The following is a 20155-nucleotide window of genomic DNA, read 5'->3' on the forward strand; positions in this document are numbered from 1 at the left end:
GCGTGGAACATGCTAGGCCACTGCTCTACCACTGGCTACACCAAGAGATGATTTCTTAAGGCCTCCGGAACTTTTTACAGATTTTTTAAATTTAGTATACATGTGCCTGTGCCCGCATGAGTCTATGTACATTATGTGTGCGCACGTGTCCATGGAGGCCAGAAGAGTGCATCAGGCCCCGATACATATGGCTGTGAGCTGACGTGGGCACTGGAAACTGAACCTGGGTCCTCTGAAAGCACAGCAGCACTCTCAGTTGCTGAGCGCCCCCCCCTTCTCCCCTCCCCTCCAGCCCCACGTGGAAGTGTCTACTGAGAGTCAATCAACGGCCTGGTAGAGGCACTGGCGCCCCTCACCTTAGAGCACTTAATGTGGTAGTGCAGGTAGTCCCGGAAGGTGTGGATCAGGTTGATGGTGTTGTCTCGAGCAGTGGCATTGGTGTGGCGAGGAAAGAGCACTAAGGCACGGAAACAGACAAGGCATTAGTGGTGGCATGTGTGCTACCATCAGACAACACAATCAGGGAGTGCCAACGAGTGTAAATATTGAAGCTCAGGGCATAAAAACCAGGAGTGCCCGGATTCCACACTGAACTCTAGCTTCCTGTGTCCTTGGCGCTGAAGCAGAGACTGTCAGTAAAACTAGGTTCCAAAGAATACTCCTCTCCTGACCATGAGAACCAAACCTAAGACAGGCCCTACAGGGTAAGCTGCTTTCCACCCACAGGCCGAGGCTGCTGCACTGGGCAGATCTGCCTGTGGGCTCCAGTTCTCCCCATGTTTGTTTCATTAACACCAAGGGCCCCGAGTTCTACCAACTGTGCTGAAAAGGAACGGCCGGTAAGAAATGTAGAACTCTGGCTCTCAGTTTACCCTGGCTTGAAGGGGAAAAAAGTGAACATCAGGCTAGGAAGTGCATTCTATTCTAAGTTTACCACGATTTATGAACCATAAAGAAATGCTGTCAATGAAACTGACATGCTATCAACTGTAAGACACACCTCAACTGCAAGAAGCCTATGGAAGAAAATTGTCGTCACCAGCAACCCACAGCTGCACCTGCAGTTAAAGGTGAACCTAAGGAGACAGTTCTGCAGCTTGCAGCAGGAAATGGGCTGCAGCTGTCCTGATCGGCCAGCTCACAGGGCTGACAGGAGTAAGCCTGGTATCTTTGGTGGAAAAGAAGACTCAGCGAATCACGGCTGAGCTCAGGTGTTAGAAGCAAAAACCCCAACACTGCCCCCGACAGAGAACTCTCTTCAGCTGCCAGGCAATGAGGACACGGCCTGTCTCTAACTCCTGACACCAGAGCTTACCGTTTCCCTTACCACTTAAGAAAAACACAAAGAGCCAGGAAATGATTACTGCAGCAAAACAGCGCCCCGCCTGCTTTGTGATCAGCGCCCTGTGACACTCTTGTCACAGCACAGAAGAGGCAACACAAACACGCCGGTATGCCTGCTTCTGCCACTAAGAGTTAGCTAAGGCTGTCCGGATTTGGGTATGCTGCAGTGTGAAGGAAGGCAGCTCCATTTGCTGATGGAAGGCTTTGGGTTGTTCTCTGCAGTGCTAAGGACTGGACTCAGGGCCGTGTGTGTCTAGGCAAGCACTCTACCGCTGAACTACCTCTCCAGCCTCACCGAAGGTGATGTAGCCAATGTTGTCACCCACGGCAGCATCTGTGTCTTTCAGCTCTAGAGGAGGTTCCCTGTGGCTAAAAAGGACCTGGGGGGCTGTGTGGCTGGCTCTTCGTCCTTCTTTGAACTCCTGTGGAGATATAGCAAGAGAAAATTCATTTGAGTTGAGCGGCACTCTATTCACACTAGGTGCTCAGACCTTCACAGTCCTTTGGACCAGCAGATAACTAAAAATGAACTGTCAAACCTCTGCTACATGTCTGGTTGTGGAGGTATTCGCCTTTAATTCCAGCAATCAGGAGGCAGAGGCAGGCAGATTTTTGTGAGTTTGAGGCCAGCCTGGTCTACAAAATGAGTTCAGGCAGAGTTGTTACAGAAAAACCCTGTCTTGAAAAACCAAACCAAACCAAAACAACAACAACAACAAAAAAAAAACCCCACCCCACCTACAAGTGCCAGCACTTCCACTGCCCTCCAGATTCAACAGGGAGACTCCAGAGCACCCAACAGACCCCATCTTCGCCTGTGATACAAAGCGCCGCAGTACAAGGCCCTTTCCCTTTCGCTTCATTTGGCCTAACATGGCAAGAGGATCAACTTGAGTTCAAGGCCAGTCAGGGCAGAGTGGGAAGACTGCTCCAGAAAACAACACAAGACTTCAGATAAGCACTGCTGCTTACTACTCCCTTGTGTATAATGTGGGGAAAAAAATTTTTTAAAAGAAATCTTTAAAGTTTCATGGTGACTAGTAGCAGGCTTTAGCTGGAGTTTAAAATTTTTTTTATTTATTTGTATTTTATGTATGAGTGCTCTGCATGTATGCCTGCAGGCCAGAAGAGGGCGCCAGACTTCATTACAGATGGTTGTGAACCACCATGTGGTTGCTGGGAATTGAACTCAGGACCTCTGGAAGAGCAGCCCTTAACCTCTGAGCCATCTCTCCAGCCCCCCTGGAATTTTAAATTCTATACACACAGGGAAAACTCTTTATAAACTGAACAATTTCCCCTGGCTCCCTTGGTTCCCAGGGCTTTGCAGTTTCTTCCTTGCCTTCTCCCCTGCCCCGTGGCCCCCTGGCCCCGCACGAGAAGGGGATTCATGTGGCCAGGCTGCTTTTAAACTCACTGAATAGACGAGAAGGACTCTGGCAGAGCTCTCTCCCCAGCTGATGAGTTTAACTCCTGATCGTTGGCCTCTACGACCTCGGCACACCCACACCTCATCTTTTACTTCCAGTTTCATGAATGCCATGCTTTTACTGGGTGCTGGGCCTTTGATTGCACTGTTTAACTACGAGATCTTTACCTGTTATTATTTAGAATTCATCAATCAAAATTCTAAAGCAAATTTAACCCCACCGCGGGGGCTAAAGGAGACAGATTAAAAGAAGCTGAGTTATCTTAAGAGAGTAATAAGGCAGGAGAATTAAGTGAAGTCTAGCATGGTTTACATAGAAAGACCTTCTCCTAACCCCTTCTGCCCTCACAAAAACAAACCCTAACAAAACTCTAGTAAGCCATTATGGCACATGCTCATAACCTCAGAACTTGGAAGATGGAAGCAAAAGGATCAAGAGTTCAGGGTTGTTTCCCGGCAGTTCACGGCTAGCCCCAGCCTACAGAAGAGTCTGCATCAAAATACCAAACTAGGCGGGTATTGGTGGTGCACACCTTTAATCCCAGCACTCAGGAGGCAGAGCCAGTTGGATCTCTGTGAGTTCGAGGCCAGCCTGGTCTACAGAGCGAGATCCAGGACAGGTTTCAAAACTACACAGAGAAACCCTGTCTTAACCCCCCCCCCAACTAAAAAACCCAAACCAAATAATCCCCCAAAATAAAAGAGCTCATGATCCTTAACAAAAGCACAGTGCTTACCAAACTATTAAAAAAGGACTAAAGTAGAAAAACAAACAAACAAACAAAGCCCAGTCCATTCCTCTTATGCTCCATCCCCAGGCCCACATGCATGCACTCCTATACAAATAGATGAGTGAGTATGACGTTCCTCTCCTAGAGTTCCCAGCAATGACAGCAACACATGCAAGGCCCTGAAACCACTCCCTAGAATCCCCCCTTAAAAAGACTCCAATCCACTGGGTAGACCGAGTGGGTCTTCTGAAACAGGGCCGGTGCGCGAAGCTAAGGCCAGTGTCAGGGTTAAGACACTAACTCACAGCATGGTCACACAGCCCTATAATCTGAAGTGTGGCTGCTCTTGCTGCTCACATACCACCTCTTCTATAGTCAGCCTCCAACAGCCGGGACAACTGGCTGCTCTGGGAGCTACTACCTCTTCTCTGCAAGCATTTCTATGATACTTCACTACTCATTCGGGCATCTGGCTTCCTTCCCTGCCAGGCTGAGTTCCTTAGGCCAAAGCTCCTGCTGGACTTCAGGTTCTCCTGTCCTTCAAAGACAGCACAGTCCTCCCGAGTAAAAGAAAACACCTGTACACCTGCTGATGCAGAACCATTGTAATGGGGGACTGGGACGGGGACTATGCTTCTATTTGCAAGTAGGAAGAGCCCACAGCGTGGTGGTGGCTTGAATGAAAATGGCCCCCAAAGGCCCATAGGAAGTGGTACTATTGGGAGTAGGTGTGGCCTTGTTAGAAGAGTGCATGTGTCATGGGGTGGTGCTTTGGAGTTTCAGAAGCTCAAGCCAGGCTGAGTGGCTCACTACTCTCTCTTCTGACAGATACAGAACTCTCAGCGACCTCTCCAACACCATGTGTACCTGCCTGCCACCATGCCTCCTATCATGATGATAATGTACTAAACCTCTCAACTGTAAGTTAGCTCCAATTAAATGCTTTTCTCTGTAAGAGTTGTGTGGTCATGGTGTCTTCACAGCAATAAAACCCTAAGACACACTGATTATCAAGTCTTAAGCAAAATACAGATCATGTGGGATTCTGTTTGTTTTATACACTGCTTCTGAGCTAGCTCTGCGTTAAATGGTTATGGAGAAGAGAAAGGGTTTCTATGTGTTAGGTTAGCTCCCTTTTAGGGAACATACCTTGTTCCCTAAAGGAAAGATACTTGGAGACTGGGTACATGCCTATAAAGCCAGCACTTGAAAGAAGATAAAGAATTTACGATCAGTCTGATATGGTGGTGCGAGTCTTTAATTCCAGCACTCAGGAGGCAGGGTGGGCAGATTCTCTGCATTTGAGGCCAGCCTGGTCTAAGTATACAGAGTTCCAGGACAGCCAGGGCTATACAGTAAGACCCTGTCTTAAAAAAGCCTCCCACAAAGAACAAAACAAAACAGATTAAAAAACAAAAAACAAAACAAACAAACAAAAAAACCCAAAGATTTCAAGATCATCCTTGGCTACATAAGCCGCTTTCTCTTCCTCCTTCTCCCCATTCCCCAAGAGATTTGATCAACACTATTTCTACAGCAGGAAATAACCTTTAGACAACTTGATGTCTTGGCTTCTCCTTGCTCTCTCTTGAAATAGCAACAGCAACCAGACCCTCCCAACAGATCGCTTGTCTTCATTATTATCTGTCACACAGAAACCTACCAGACTGTTTTTCTTCTTTTTGGTAGGATGTCTGAACACCAGGACACTATTTCTTTTTTTTTTTTTTTTTTTTTTAATTTAAGCCAGGTGGCAGTGGCGCCCACCTTTAATCACAACATTTGGGAGGCAGAGCCAGGTGGATCTCTTTGAGTTTGAGGCCAGCCTGGTCTACAGAGCAAGATCCAGGACAGACACCAAAGCTACACAGAGAAACCCTGTCTCAAAAACCAAAAATAAATTAATAAAAATAAAAAAGCATTTATGAACTTTATTTACTTTGTGTGCATGTGACCATCTGTACCAGTGCACGTGTGTGGAGGTCAGAGGACATCTTTAAGAAGTTACTTCTTTCCTTCCACTAGGTAGGACCTTGGTGTGCAACTCAAATCAGGCCATTGGGCTTGGTGGCAAGTGACCTTTACCTGCGAAGCCCATGGCACTGTTTTTTTCTTCCAACAAAGCACAATTTATCCTAGGGATAAACTGCACACGATAAAGGTAGCACCTTAAATCAGGGTGTAAGTCAACCTGGGCATCCAGAACTCGGGAGAGTAAGACAGGAGGATCACAAGTAGTTGTCAGCCTCGGCTGCAGAGCGAGGCAGTAAAAACCAGAAGTGCTACCTGAGTGTGTACACACTAACACTGGACTCTACAGGGAAGATCAGCATGGCCCACATCTAAGAATGACATGCCAATTCCTAAAGTGAAGTGGTCCAGGTTTTTCTTACTGGACCTACTACAACATGGTATATTCCCCCCGCCCTCTCATTCTGTGTGTATTGTGCTAGAACATTCTTTTTATGGTAGTTTTGTTTAGTTGTATTTAATGTGCACTGGTATTTTGCCATGGGTGTCAGATCCCCTGGAATTGGAGTTACAGACAGCTGTGAGATGCCACGTGGATGCTGTAATTGAACCTGGGTCCTTTGGAAGAGCAGTCAGTGCTCTTAACCACTGAGCTATCTCTCCAGCCCCATGGTGTGTACCTTAACATAAACATGTGCTAGCTGTGGTAGCCGGCCCTGTATTCTAGCACATAGGGGAAAGGAACTGCTCCAAGTGTGAAGATAGCCCAGTAAACACTGAGTTCTGGGCTAGCCTGGGCTGCATGTTTTAAAAAACAGGCAAAATAGGAACTAAACGAAAAAGGAAAAAAGAAAAGCCAAACAAAACTAACTTTTCCTGGATACAGGAAAAATTTCAGGTGATTTATTTTGGTCTCTATGGTTATTCAGAGTAAACCATCCTAGCCTCTGATCTGGAGAAGGTGTCAGAGAAGATGGCATTGAGAGTCCTACACAGCATTTGGGCTGCACATCACGGGACACTCATCAATGAGAAACATTGGCAGAACAACAAACAAATAAAAACCAAAACCACTACAATAGGTTTGTCTTTCCATTTAGATAAGTGTCTTACCACATGTACTTAGAAGGAATTGTCTAAATTCATATCCCCTCCACAAAAAAAGAGCCTCAAAAAAAATCCTACAGAGCAAACCTACAGTAAACTCTAGGAGGTAAGATTTGTCTAAAGTACAAAAATAAGTTGGGATATTCCTGGAACAAAGTACAAGACTTAAAAAAAAAAAAAAATTAAACACACAAAATCCCCTAATCAGCCAAATCTAAATTTATACTTCATAGCTTTTAAAATTAGTTTGCTAGCCTAGATTTAGTCCAATTTCTTAACTACTGCATTTAATTCCCATTAATTTTGCAGAAAAATATTATGGGCTGTCTGTCTGGGGCTTACTTTTAAGAGTCATGTATATATACATACCCTGTTTTCCTCATGAAGCCCAGTACTATCAAATGCCAAATTATCACCATTTCACTTTTTGGCAAAGGGACTCCCAAACTGGAACCTCTGATTAGTCAGTCAGTCCCAACACGAAGCCATCAACAAGGACAGCATTCTGAAACTTTTCCTGGCTAGGTAGGAGGCTGTACACAAAGCCTCGCTTTGATAAGCACAGCTCTCCTTCAAGTCTATTTAAAAAAAAAAGATTTTGCTTTAATATTTTTTTTTTGAAAAAAAAAAAAAATTGAGGCAAGGTCTTACTCTGTAGCAGCCTAGGCCATCTTGCAGCAATCCTCCTGCCTCACACTTCTAAGGGGTTGGATTAGAGGCTGGGCCACAAGCCTGGCTGCTTCAGAATTTAAAAAAACAAAACAAAACAACACTCATCATTCTGCCAGGGAACTGAAAAATGTATTAAGACTTTGTATTACATTTTGAACGTTGACCCACCTCAGAAGGCAGCAGCCTGAATACCTCCTGATCAATAAGCTGTCATGTCCGAGAGCCAGCGACTGGCCGGCAGACAAACCGACACAGCCACAATGGGTCTACAATACGCCGAGTCCCACTGCACCAGAATCCCAAAGACAAAATGTTCTTCTAAATCCCATTATTCTTCCTAGCAGAAGGCAATCTATGGTGACTCATTCCAACTGTGGCAAGGCTCTCCTGTCGTCAGGCCACAATTCCACCTACTATAGGTTAGCTCTTACTTTGGATTTCATTATTCACCATTCTGAAAAGACATGGGGCCTAAACCAAGCCAAGAGCAGGCCTTGCTATAAAACTGAGTAAGCACAAGAGATAAGGAAATGAGACCGCACTTTAGATCAAGAACTCTGTCACAGGAAGGAAGGATAGTTAATATTCAGTCAAAATTAATTCTCCCTTTTGCCTTGTCTACAAAAGGCTAGAACCATCCAGAAGAAATAGAACATTCACGGATTTGGTAGGGGGCCATGCTGGCTAGTTTCTGTCCACTTGATACAAACCTAGACATACCTGAGAAGAGGGAACCTCAACTGGGGAATTGCCTCCATTAGACTGTCGTAAAGGCATGTCTGTGGGGCATTTTTCTGATTAATGATTGATGTGAGGACCCAGCTCATGGTGCATGATGCCACCCCTGGGCAGGTGGTCCTGGGTTGTGTAAGGAAGCAGGCTCAGCAAGCCACGGAGAACAAGCCAGTAAGGGGCTCTCCTCCAGGGTTTCCGGCTTTAGTTCCTGCTTTCAGGTTCTTGAGCTCCTGGCCTTCCTTCAGTGATGAACTGTGATCTGAAGTCTAAGGTGAAACAAACCCCTTCTTCTCCAAGATGCTTTTGGCCAAAGTGTTTTACCATGGCAACAAAGAAGCAAATCCAGACAGGGTTGTTCCTTACATCTTCAAGTTCCAATGTCAACAGAACTTTGTCTTTCTTATGCTATGGCATACATGTATGTTCTGTTACCATCTTCCCAGGTCCTGGGGAATTGAACTAGGGACCTTGCACATATTAGGCAAATGCTCTACCACTGAGCTACATACAACCCTACCCCATATGGTGGCTATGTACACAGTGTGTAAAGATTTAACTATCTACAGCACAATGTCCCCTGAAGATTTTTGCTCCATACCTGCATGAAGACCTTTCCGATGACCACATCGTCGTCATCCTTAAACACCGTGCTGAAGACTACTGTGACTCTGTCTTTTTTGGATTCAACATACCTGAGGGAAACAAACTCAGGAATGTAAGTTAAGTACAGCATCAGAAGATTCTGTCACTAACTTTATCTGTAAGTAAAGTAGAAGGGTAAAGTCCAAAGTCTCCAACTCAGTAAAACAAAGGTGTGCCAGAGACTAGTACTTGCAGTCAAAAAAGTCAGGGCAGTAAATACATTCCCAAGAAGGAAGTGGAATTAACAAAATTAGATTGTTTATTTTATATATAAGGTACAACATGGTATTTTAAGTTAGTGATTCTTAGAATATCATTTATAAAAAGTTTATTTATATATGATAGGATCCATACATAGTACACAGATAACTTAAGAGTTGCAACAACAGCATCAATGCTTGGCCTCTGGTGCCTGATTATTTGGCCACCTTAAAATTTTTTCATGTATTTATTTAATATGTACAGGTGTTTTGTCTGTATGTATACTTGTGCATGTGTGCCTGGTACCCAAAGAAGCAGTCAGATGCCCTGGATTAAAGTCACAGATGATTATGAGTTGTCATGTGGACTGAGAACTGAACCCAAATCCTCTGAAAAGTAGTAAGTACTGTGAAGGCTGACTATCTCCTGAGCCCATGGGAAACTCCTTTGAAAGAACTCAAAAAAGTACTGCCTTGGCAGAGATGGCTCACTGTTTAAGGGCACTGGCTGCTCTCCCAGAGGACATGGGTTCAATTCCCATCCTACAAAGCAGCTCACAACCATAAAATACCAACACACATAAAATAATAAGTAAGCCTAAAACATGAAAACACAAAAAACTCCTAGAAGCAGTGCCTTAAAGGACAGTACAGGATTTCTCTTCATCTGGCTGACACTGTATCTCAGTCAGTGTCATATGGAGGCCACCCTCAGGCCAGAGCTGCAGTCCACACTTACATGGTCTCATCGTCCCGGTAATGGATAACCGCTCTGTTCTCTCCCTCTTTGCCCTCTTCTTGGAACTGAAAGTATTTCTCAAAGACAGAGGCAAAGCAATTTCGCTTCAACATGCCAGCCTGATGCACAATAGAATCCTTGGATGCAGGCAGATTTTCAAGGTCATATAGCAAAGAAACATTGTATCCTGGTGGGAGGAAAAACCACCCATAAGTTATATGAAAAAAACAACCAACAAAAGCCAAATCAAACCTGTATCTTCCAAGCAAACAATGTAGAGGCACTTTCCCATCTCTATTCCATACCACATTATGTAAATATTTATAGCTAGTTAATAAATCCCAAGGAGTATCAAAGATGAACAGTTATAAATATATGACGGGGAGAAGTAATAATCTGGAACTTTAGGGTCCTAGAGACAGTTGTGAAGGGGGACTATATGACCCAAGCTGTATAAGTCACATATTTTCTCCAATGATTAATATACACCTACATGGTCAGCAGGTGGAAGCTTTCTGGGAATAAAATCTGATCCCCTTACACCACTGCAAACCCTTTGGGAGAGGGGGCAAGGTAGAAATCTGCTTCTCACACACACACTTCCCCAACAGTGTCTATCCGAATGACTTTGTATTTCCAGTGTTTCCAGAATTCTACTTCTTTGAAGATGCCAGGACAGATAACAGATCACAACATTATCCTTGTTTAGAATGGAAAGGCGGTTCAGAGAAGCAGCACCTTGTTGACAACAGCAGGAGACACAGATACATTGCTCTCCATCAGGAGTGGGTCTAATTTCTGGCCTCACTGTGTGACCTTGGAAAACTGTCCAGTCTCTACAATGCCCTCATCTGCCGGGGGTCTGGGTGGTGGTGGAAGAGATTCAGTAAGTACAGAATTTAAGTTAGGCATGGTGGCGCAGGCCTACAATGCCCGTACTCAGGAGACTGAGGGAGGTGTCTTGACTTGAGGACAGCCTGGGCTACATAACAAAACTATCTCTAAAACAGCCACAGAATTTATGGACAAGGTCATCAATAAGTAGGGCAGAACAGGGACTGAGAATCATGTCTACTCACCACTAAGCAACCCTGCCTCCTCCTATGAATGCCAGGAAAAGGGCTACTCAAGTCATTAACAGTCTCCAAAGTCTATACATGTTTTCTCAAGAATACCTTTAAATCACTGGGAATCATTTAAAAACAGTAACTAATGAGAATGTTACCAGAACCTTATGGATCGCCCATTCCCAAATATCTATAGCCTCTCTAGTATTTATTATTATAAAGTTATTCCTTAGGCCCTATTTTCCCTATTTATCTCTGAGAGCACAGGCTATTGAAATCTTCATTTTTGCCATGTAAATATTAAAAAAAGTAACAATCACTATTCAATTTTGGGAAATCTGAAAAACAACAACAAAGAGGTGATGTTTGCTGTTTCTCAGAGTCCACATAAAAAGTGAAGAATAGCTGATGTCTGACCTCAAGTGAGACTTCAGACAGGATCAGAACATACCAAGGATGCAAAGTGACAATCAAGGGCCAGGGAGACAGCTGAAGGGAAAGCATTTGCTCTAAACCCTGTGATGGCTTCAGTTCATCCCAGAACCTCTGTACAGGTGAAAGCACTGGCAATACGCTGTCCTCTGGCTTCCATAAGCATGGTATGGTGCACACTACCCATATACATACACAATAATACTTTCCAAAAATTAAAAACAAAAACAATCAATCTTATGTGGTGGATACACTTTCCAAAACTGCCTAAATAAGCTGATAAACATAAGATGCTTTTACATAGTTATTTACACTAATGTTACCAGAGGTTGTAACTTTTTTTGGTTTTTCAAGACAGGGTTTCTTTGTGTAGTTTTGATGCCTGTCCTGCATCTCACTCTGTAGACCAGGCTGGCCTTGAACTCACAGAGGTCTGCCTGCCTCTGTCTTCCAAGTGCTGGGATTAAAGGTGTGCCACCACCGACCAGCTAATCACTGTTTTTTATTTTAATTTACAAAGTTATAAATGTTAGTGAATTGCCATGTTGGTGTTGAGAATTGAACCCGGGTCCCCAGGAAGAGCAACCAGTGCTCTTAACCATCCTGTATTTTGAAAAGGGAGCTCTCATTGAGATCTAGGACTCACCAATTAGACTAAACTGATCACCTGTGATCTTCCCAGGACTGGGGATTGCAACTGTACATTATTTTTTAATTAGGTACTGGTGTTCAAACTTAGGCCCTCATACTTTTGAGACAACTGCTTTACAAACTGAGCTATCTCCCCAGTCTCCCAAGAACATTTTAGGACTTTGCTCAAAGGGCACTTGCTCAGACAAAGGAGGCTCCTCTGCTAAAAGATTCGAAGAATCATTTGGGGTGCTGATAATAACGTGTCTGCCAACTCTTAAGCCATTCTGCATCTCCCTGACTAACGGCTACAGAGGGAGCTCACTCAAGAACTGGCTCCCGCAGACGCAGTTTACAGAATGAAAATGCAGCTTAAAAAGGCCTGATACAAACAGGACATGGTGCGTTGCCGTAATTCCACAGCTGCTAGCATTCTACATACCTGATTCTGGGTTTACCAAGAAACTCCCGTATACTCTCTTTAATAACTGGAGAGGAAGAAAAAAAAAAAAGAGTTACTCCAAAGCCCATGGTAATTTCATTATTTTTAAAACACACAGTACTTGTGATAAACTCTTCTTAATTTATATGCTTAATTTTCATTTGGTGGGTGGCAAACTAGAGGGGAAGTGAATTCACTGAGTGACCAAACAAATCTCTCATAGAATTGGATTACAATCCCAAGGTTAGTTCAGGGGTTGTCTCTCGAACCTGACCACACCCCTCCCATTTTTACTCTTTTCAGAATCTACACTGCACTCAAGTTTTTCCTCTTTGAGAGTAGAAAGATGCAGGTATGACAAGAGATTACATCAATTATCAACTAAGCAAAGGCTGAAAATCTAACCTAGGTGAATGAAAAGATAAAAACCAATTTCTGGGCACTGACTTCTGTCAGTGTGTTAATCTTTTATGCTTTAAAATGACCTAGCTGGTAGCTGGCTTTACTGCAAAGGACAACGGATAACAGACTCAGTTGGCTAGTAATATCAGTGTGTCCACACAATGGTGTCCGAGCGAGCTGGACACCCGACACCTTACTCTGCTGACTACATTCCAGCTTTTGGAAGTAGAGCACAAACAATAGCCCCTCTACACTCCCCCTCATTTTTCTCTACCTGGTGAACTCGCCCTCAACTGACATCCTACTTAGGAAGGAACCAAGCTCACTTAAGTGTGTAAGGAACACATTAAGTAGTGGAAAGGAATATATCTGGAGACAGAAACAAAGTATGTAGTAAAATCATGAACAATCTGAGAAGCTTTTCAGGGCTTAGCAGACTTTATATGTTCAACAGTTGGACATAGACCTGGGGCTGGGTCAGGTTGTCCATGCTTGTAATCTCAGCACTCAGGAGGCTAGAGCAGAAGGATCTCCAGTTTGAGACCAGACTGGGCTACACAGGAGACTATTTCAAAACCACAAGTAAAAAGTCTCAAACCTCTAAAAATAAAACAGAAGTAAACCCCCCAAACACAAAATCCTAGACCAGACTCATTTACTAACCTTCACTAAAAACTTAGAGACACCACTGCTCCAGACGGTAAAAAATACACTTAACACCCCCCCACCCCCACCCCCACAGTGTGGAAAGGAACGGCTTCCCTTTTTATGGAGATAAGGGATCATGCAGGCCAGGCTGGTTTCTAATTTATTATGTAGTTGAGGATGGTCTTCCTATCTCCACCTTCCAAGATTGGGGATTCCAGGTATGTGTCCAGGAAGATACAGGCTCTGTCTATAGGCATCCAGTCAAGTTCTAACGCTTACCACAAATAACCCTTTAATAGTCTACAGCATCACAAAGTATCAGCTACCCTGTTATCAAATTACAAAGGCAAAACAAACTTTTGTCTTGTTGGCTAAGAGCTACACATGCCATTGGAGAGACGGCTCAGTGGTTAAGAGCACTGGTGGTTCTTCAGAGGACCCCAGTTCAATTCCCAGCACCCACATGGCAGCTCACAACCTTCTGTACCTCCAGTTCTAGGGGATCTTAATGCTCTCTCCTAGCATGTGGTACACAAGATATATATGCAGACAAGATACTCATGAATACACACAAGACAACCTAATTTTTAAAAAGAATAGAAAAATAGAGTTTTAGTAGTTAGGCACCAGGGTCCAGCTCCGTAATGGCAGAACCTGTCAGGCTTACTGCTGTATTCAGAGTCAAAACAACCCTGTATACATTCAGTGACTGTCCAAAGGTATATAAATGTTCTTTTTCATTTTATATTTAATAAAATTTCTAGATAGCATTAAAATAAACAAAAACTAACAATAAACCATATTTATGTTCCACCTGAAAACCCTAAAAAACAAAAAGACATCAAAGGTTAATAAGGCTCTTTACTAACCCACTCCTTTTCTTGGTGATGCCAGAGACCAAACCTAGGGCTTGTCCATGCTCAGTAAACACTTCCCTGTGGAGCTATACCCTCTGGGGCAGCCCCTCAGATATTCTTTAGAAATGTCTTAAGTCAAGAAAAAGAAAAAGAAAAAGAAAAAGAAAAAAAGAAATGTCTTAAGTAAAGTCATGGAAATAGTTCACTGAATAATTTCTATACTTGATCACTTTAGAAATCCCATCTACAGCCAGGCAGTGGTGGCGCATGCCTCTAATCCCAGCACTCGGGAGGCAGAGGTAGGCGGATCTCAGTGAGTTCAAGGCCAGCCTGGTCTACAGAGTGAATTCCAGGACAGCCACCAAAGCTACACAGAAAAAACCTGTCTCGAAAATCCAAAAAAAAAAGAAAGAAAGAAAGAAAGAGAGAGAGAGAGAGAGAGAGAGAGAGAGAGAGGGAGGGAGAAAGAAAGAGAAAGAAAGAAAGAGAAAGAAAGAGAGAGAGAGAGAGAGAGAGAGAGAGAGAGAGAGAGAGAGAGAGAAAGAAAGAAAGAAAGAAAGAAAGAAAGAAAGAAAGAAAGAAAGAAAGAAAGAAAGAAAGAAAGAAAGGAAGGAAGGAAGAAATCTCATCTACAGAATCTGGTAACAGTGTGAACCCCAAAGTGTGAATTCATGATCACACTTGTTTATAGAAAGAGAAAAGCAAGAAATGTCTGGTACAGTTCCTCAGTGGTGATCACACAGCAAAGTGAGCTTTTCCAGAAGAGGAACTTCAGGGAAGGTTTCAAGGTCACAGAGGAGTTGGTGGCACATGGAATTTTGACCTTCAGGTGCTCCATGTACCACTTCTCCTAAGAGTCTGGGGTAAAAGAAAAAAAAAAAAAGAATATTGGCATGCTCCCTGAGCTACAATCCTAAACCACAGGTATTTGAAGAAAGGGGGAAACCAAAGCCCCTTCAATATGGGTTAACTCTAGTTTTACCAAGTGAATTTTCTGAAATCTATCAAATACTCAGTCATGTTTATAGCACTTTTAATTCCTTTGCTCTTTTTTTGTTTTTCAAGACAGGGTTTCTCTGTGTAGTTTTGGTTCCTGTCCTGGATCTTGCTCTGTAGACCAGGCTGGCCTTGAACTCACAGAGATCCGCCTGCCTCTGCTTCCTGAGTTGCTGGGAATTAAAGTCATGTGCCACTGCGCCCCCCTCCCAGCGCTCTTTCCTTTTAAAAATACTTTTTTAAATTTATGATTATCATCATGTGTGTGAGTGCTGTGCCAAGTGTGGAGGTCAGAAGACAACTTTTGCAAGTCCAGTTTTCTCTTCCACCACAGTTCCAGGGACTGACCTCAGGCCATCAGGTCTGCACGGCAACTGCGTTCACCCACTGCGCCATCTTGAAGGCCCTTCTCTGTTCCTAGCATAACCTTTGAACATTTTTCTGCTGTTCCACTGGCATCTGTTTTTTGGGTTGGCTCTCTTTTTTTTTTTGAGACCAAGTTCACTGTGTAATCACACTGGCCTTGAACTCATGATCCTCCTGCCTCCACCTCCCCATCGTTGAGATCACAGTTGTGTGCACCACACTGTTCACTTACACTTCAATGATTCACTTTTAAATTTGTGCCTCTTTTTCGACCATCGAAAGAAGAGTGGAGGTGACCTGTCTACTTACAATTCACCATTAGATCTGCCTACCCGAGCACCAGAGCGGTCTGCCTTTAAAAGGGCCTGTGAAACAACAAGCCTCCCGTGGTTACCCCAGGCTGGTCACTGTTTAGCCCATCCAGGGAGTCACTTACTGCTCGCTCCACTCCCACACTGGGAATGTCACTTTCTCTACCTACTGGTGTGGCAGCTATGAAAACTGCAGTGGGAGCCGGAGCTCACCAGCAGGCCAAGTACAGGATGGAAAGAGTCTAAGAAACCCAAGCCTGGTCTGGCTGTGAGCTGCAGACCAGCTCCTCTCCTTCTGATGACGAAATTACTTCACATTCCCTGAGTTTCTTCTCTTCCTTGAGCAAATTAAAAGCATCTGAACAATAAAAGACTCAACTCCCTACAGTTCTTAGTATTCTGCTTACTAAGTCTGATTTCAGTAAAAAATTATAAAGTTTGGGATCAGATTCCTTGATAAACAGCTTTCATTACAGAAATCTGATGTTGTTCAGAAGCCACCACTTTACAGAAAGAGACAGAAATGGTTGTGTCTTCACGGAGCAGATAAGGGAGAGCCTAGTTTGTTAAAGCGAAGATATTTGAAAACTGATTCAGGAACTGAGTCATACTTCCTGCTTTGAGACCCAACCACAGTGTGCACACACTGGTGTAACAGCCTTTTCTTTCTTCCATAAATGGCTCTCCCCAGAGCAACTGCAGTTCAACAGGAACCAAACCTCCTACTCTAGCTACCCAAAGCCAGGGCACGAGGCACAAGGCCTACACGGCCCTTTTTACTTCCCCCAAGGTAGTTATAAGGAAGAGATGGTTGTAAAGGTTAGCGCTAAAGAATATTAACAACAACAACAAAACTATAAAGCAATTACTTATGCTTCGACCTTCAAAATGAAAACCAAGGTGATGAAGTTAGTAAGCCACAAATTACACGCCTGCCTTGATAAGATTCTAAATACGGAACAGAACCGGTCTTATTAATGGTTACCGTAACTATTTTGTACTAGTTAAGAAAATATTCTCTGTTATTTCTGGAGGACTAGCTGTTCTGTTTCCATTATTTTTAAAATCTGGATAGCCCAAATAATCTGAAAAGAATAAATCCTGAGTCAGGTGTGGTGGTACACGCCTGCAATCCTAGCACTTGGAAGGTAGAGGCAGAAGGATCAGGAATTTGAGGTCTTCCTCAAACATGTAGACAGTTTAAGGCCAGCCTGAACTACACATGAGACCTTAAAAAAAAAAAAAGCTTTTAATATTTGCTTGGGGAACATCACTATTTCTCCAGGATAAAAGCAAACAAACCAAGAGCCAAACTCTTATCTGGAACACGTTTTCCTCACATCACTGTGGGAAACGGAGCCCTGGGCTAGCTGTGTAAAGCAGCCTCCATCCGGAAAAGTGGTTCAGCCCCATTCTCTGGGTGGCAAGGAGCCAACAGAAAGTGAAGAAAACTTAAGAGTCCAAGGAAACCAGCCGGGCGGTGGTGGCGCACGCCTTTAATCCCAGCACTCGGGAGGCAGAGCCAGGCGGATCTCTGTGAGTTCGAGGCCAGCCTGGGCTACCAAGTGAGTCCCAGGAAAGGCGCAAAGCTACACAGAGAAACCCTGTCTCGAAAAACCAAAAAAAAAAAAAAAAAAAAAAAAAAAAAGAGTCCAAGGAAACCAATGAGGGACTTACCTCATCAGCACCATGTGCCTGAAGCTCCTTGTAGAATTTCAAAGAAATACTGACCATCACTTTTGTTTTGTCTCCATTAGGATTTGAAATATGATAAAGGACGCCATCAAAATCTGTGAATAAAGCAAGAAAGACTGCTTACTCTGGAGATGGGAGTAATCTCCCAGCACCTACCACAGGGTTGGCCACGAGACCTGTGACAGGAGCGTGCAAGTAAATGATGTTCACTGTGATTTCGCTGGGAAGCTAACAGAAAAACTGCTGTGGAATTAATTGCTCAGTGGCCCTCTCTTTGGTCTTACTTAAAATTACAAAGCTATTTTTACCGTAACCACACTTTGTGCTAAAATAACCTTAAGACAACTTTCATTGTGACACATTTTCAAGAGAAAGAGCTATAAACAAATTCATCCACCTATGCAGCATTAACGCTGATCAGCACATGGCCCTTCTTCTTTCAGAACATACTTGCTCTCACCCCGATTCACTACAAAGCAAATTCATACACACCATTTGATCAATATATACTTCAAGATGTATCTCTGGGAGATAGAGATAATTTTACATCAACATAACCACAATCAGTCATGCTCAAATTCAAACAAAAAAAAAATCTACTTTAATATTAAACACCTGGTAACTTATTCAACTATTACTTATTGTCCTGAAAAAAAATTATGACCACTCTTATCTGAAATATCTGAACTAGGATAGAAACAAGATCAAGAAAACACAGATGATTATCTTGTCTCTGTTAATCTCTAGGCCTCTTCTCTTTTCAGGTTCTCTCTTCCTGCACTACAACATGAGCTGAGCTCATCTGTATCACTGCTGAAGCTAGGTACCCAGGGCCAGAATGCAGAGAACTTGCACGGAATCACAAGAACCACGAGGACTGGGCAATGCTAGTGACTAGGAGGCACGGATGGGAACCAACTGCCTCAGGCTACAAGTCTTTTCACGTCGACTTTTCACGTTGTCTAGACCAACACTTGCCTTTCTAGACGGTACTTAGCTGTCAAATCTCCAAGGTCACATATGAGTAGCCAATTATTATGATGATGATGATTTTTTAAAACAGGGTTCACTATGTAGCTCTGGCTAGCTTGGAACTCTCTGTGTAAGCCAACCTGGCCTCAAACCAACAGAAATCTACCTGCCTGTGCCTCCTGGGTGCTGGAATTACAGACTGGGTCACCATGCCTGGCCATCAGGGAATGGAGAGCAGCACCACTGCTCTGACTTGACAAACAAGCTCTGGCACCTTCCTACCTCGCCTCTCCCAAATGCTATGCAAACTTACACGATGGCTACTAGATTTCCAAAGTAGAAAGACGGTTCTTTGTATAACACAAAACCCAGACTTCTAAGATATGTAAGGTAGCTTTACATAGTTTACCTAACTCCAAAGTCAGTTAGTAATGTTATAAACACATGAAATAGTCCTCGAAAGCCTCAAAAAAACTTGACAATCAAAACTTTTCTTTTCAGGGATGGAAAGAAAGCTGGCTTAGTGTCTAGGAGAACTGGCTGATCTTCCAGAGGCCCCAGGTTCAATCCTCAGCAGCCACATGGCAGCTCTAATATTCTGCACCTCTAGTTCCAGGAGAGCTGATGCCTTCTCCTGGTCCTCGGGCACTGGACACACATGGAGCACAGACAGCCAGGCAGGCAAAACACAATCCACCAAAACTGGTTTCTTTTTTATTACATCTTCTCGTAGAAGAGATGAGATAGGACACTTACCTGCAAATGTTACTTCTACAGCTTCTGGTTTGTTTCTGTAAAACAACAGAAAGGCCCTCGGTAAGATAACTGTAGGATAGAATGGCTTAGTGGATGGGGACCCTTGCCAGCTAGGCCTCAGGACCTGAGACCTGAGATGGATCCCCAAGGTGAAGGGAGAGAGCTGACGCATGCTGTCTTCTGGCCTTCACACACAAGCCGGACATGCACATCCACACATACGCATCAATAAACAGATCAAATGTAAATGGGGAAAAATAATCATACTGTTCTTTTAGGGGGAATTGGAAAGGCTCCTCATTTTTACCTAAAACTGAAGCATTCTATATAAACGCAAGGCTTACAGATGAAGAGAGTACACATTCATTCTCTCATGGGCCTGAACCTTTAGACTTCCTTAAGGTGGAGGATTAGACAGAGGACACCTACAGCTTGTTTCCAACTGTTGTTCAATCGCTTGCCACAGCTGGTGCTCATTCTGGTTAAGACCTCTCCCACAGGACAGTGCCTACGGAAGTAAAATACTAGACAGAAAAGTGGTAAAAAAAAAAAAAGTGGCTAAGTATGATCATGTCGAATGGTTCTACTCTGTTTAAGGTGAAAGGATGATCTGAAGCCATCGACCAACAGTAAGTGCTATTCCATCCCAAAGATCATGTGTAATCCTCTCTATGCATCTTTCCTTTTTCCTCATATCATCAAAATACCTGCCACATTCCATCAAGCTTGCTCTGGTTCTATCATCTAGATGGGGGCCAGATGATATTTTATCACTTGGGAGGTGGTTATAAAAGGATCAGAGGTCTTACATTCTGAGAAGTATGGCACAAAATAACACTTGGAAAAAAAAAAATCACCAAGTAGAGCCAAAGCACTGTTTTCCATTTTTATCGTTTTCTCTAGGCTTATGCTTTGGGACAAATAAGAATTCCTACATCCTTTTTCTCACCTCCCTTTTTTTTTGTTTTGTTTTGTTTTTGTTTTTTTCAAGACAGGGTTTCTCTGTAGCTT

At 43.5% G+C, this 20155-nt stretch overlaps 1 protein-coding gene across 2 annotated transcripts in view; it reads right to left on the minus strand.

Annotated features, from left to right (window-relative positions):
- The window catches only part of Arpc2 (actin related protein 2/3 complex subunit 2), a 33821-nt gene that overhangs the window by 3680 nt on the left and 9986 nt on the right, over positions 1-20155 (minus strand). For both annotated transcript variants that reach the window (XM_076550119.1, XM_006972208.4), the window contains 7 exons: positions 19145-19179; positions 17399-17511; positions 12142-12187; positions 9571-9757; positions 8588-8681; positions 1640-1766; positions 357-457 (listed from right to left, as the gene is read on the minus strand). In XM_076550119.1, the coding sequence (XP_076406234.1) occupies positions 357-457; positions 1640-1766; positions 8588-8681; positions 9571-9757; positions 12142-12187; positions 17399-17511; positions 19145-19179 (703 nt within the window). The remainder of the gene's footprint in view (positions 1-356; positions 458-1639; positions 1767-8587; positions 8682-9570; positions 9758-12141; positions 12188-17398; positions 17512-19144; positions 19180-20155) is intronic.

This window comes from Peromyscus maniculatus, chromosome 13 (genome assembly GCF_049852395.1).
Source record: "Peromyscus maniculatus bairdii isolate BWxNUB_F1_BW_parent chromosome 13, HU_Pman_BW_mat_3.1, whole genome shotgun sequence".
Classification (NCBI taxonomy): Eukaryota; Metazoa; Chordata; class Mammalia; order Rodentia; family Cricetidae; genus Peromyscus; species Peromyscus maniculatus.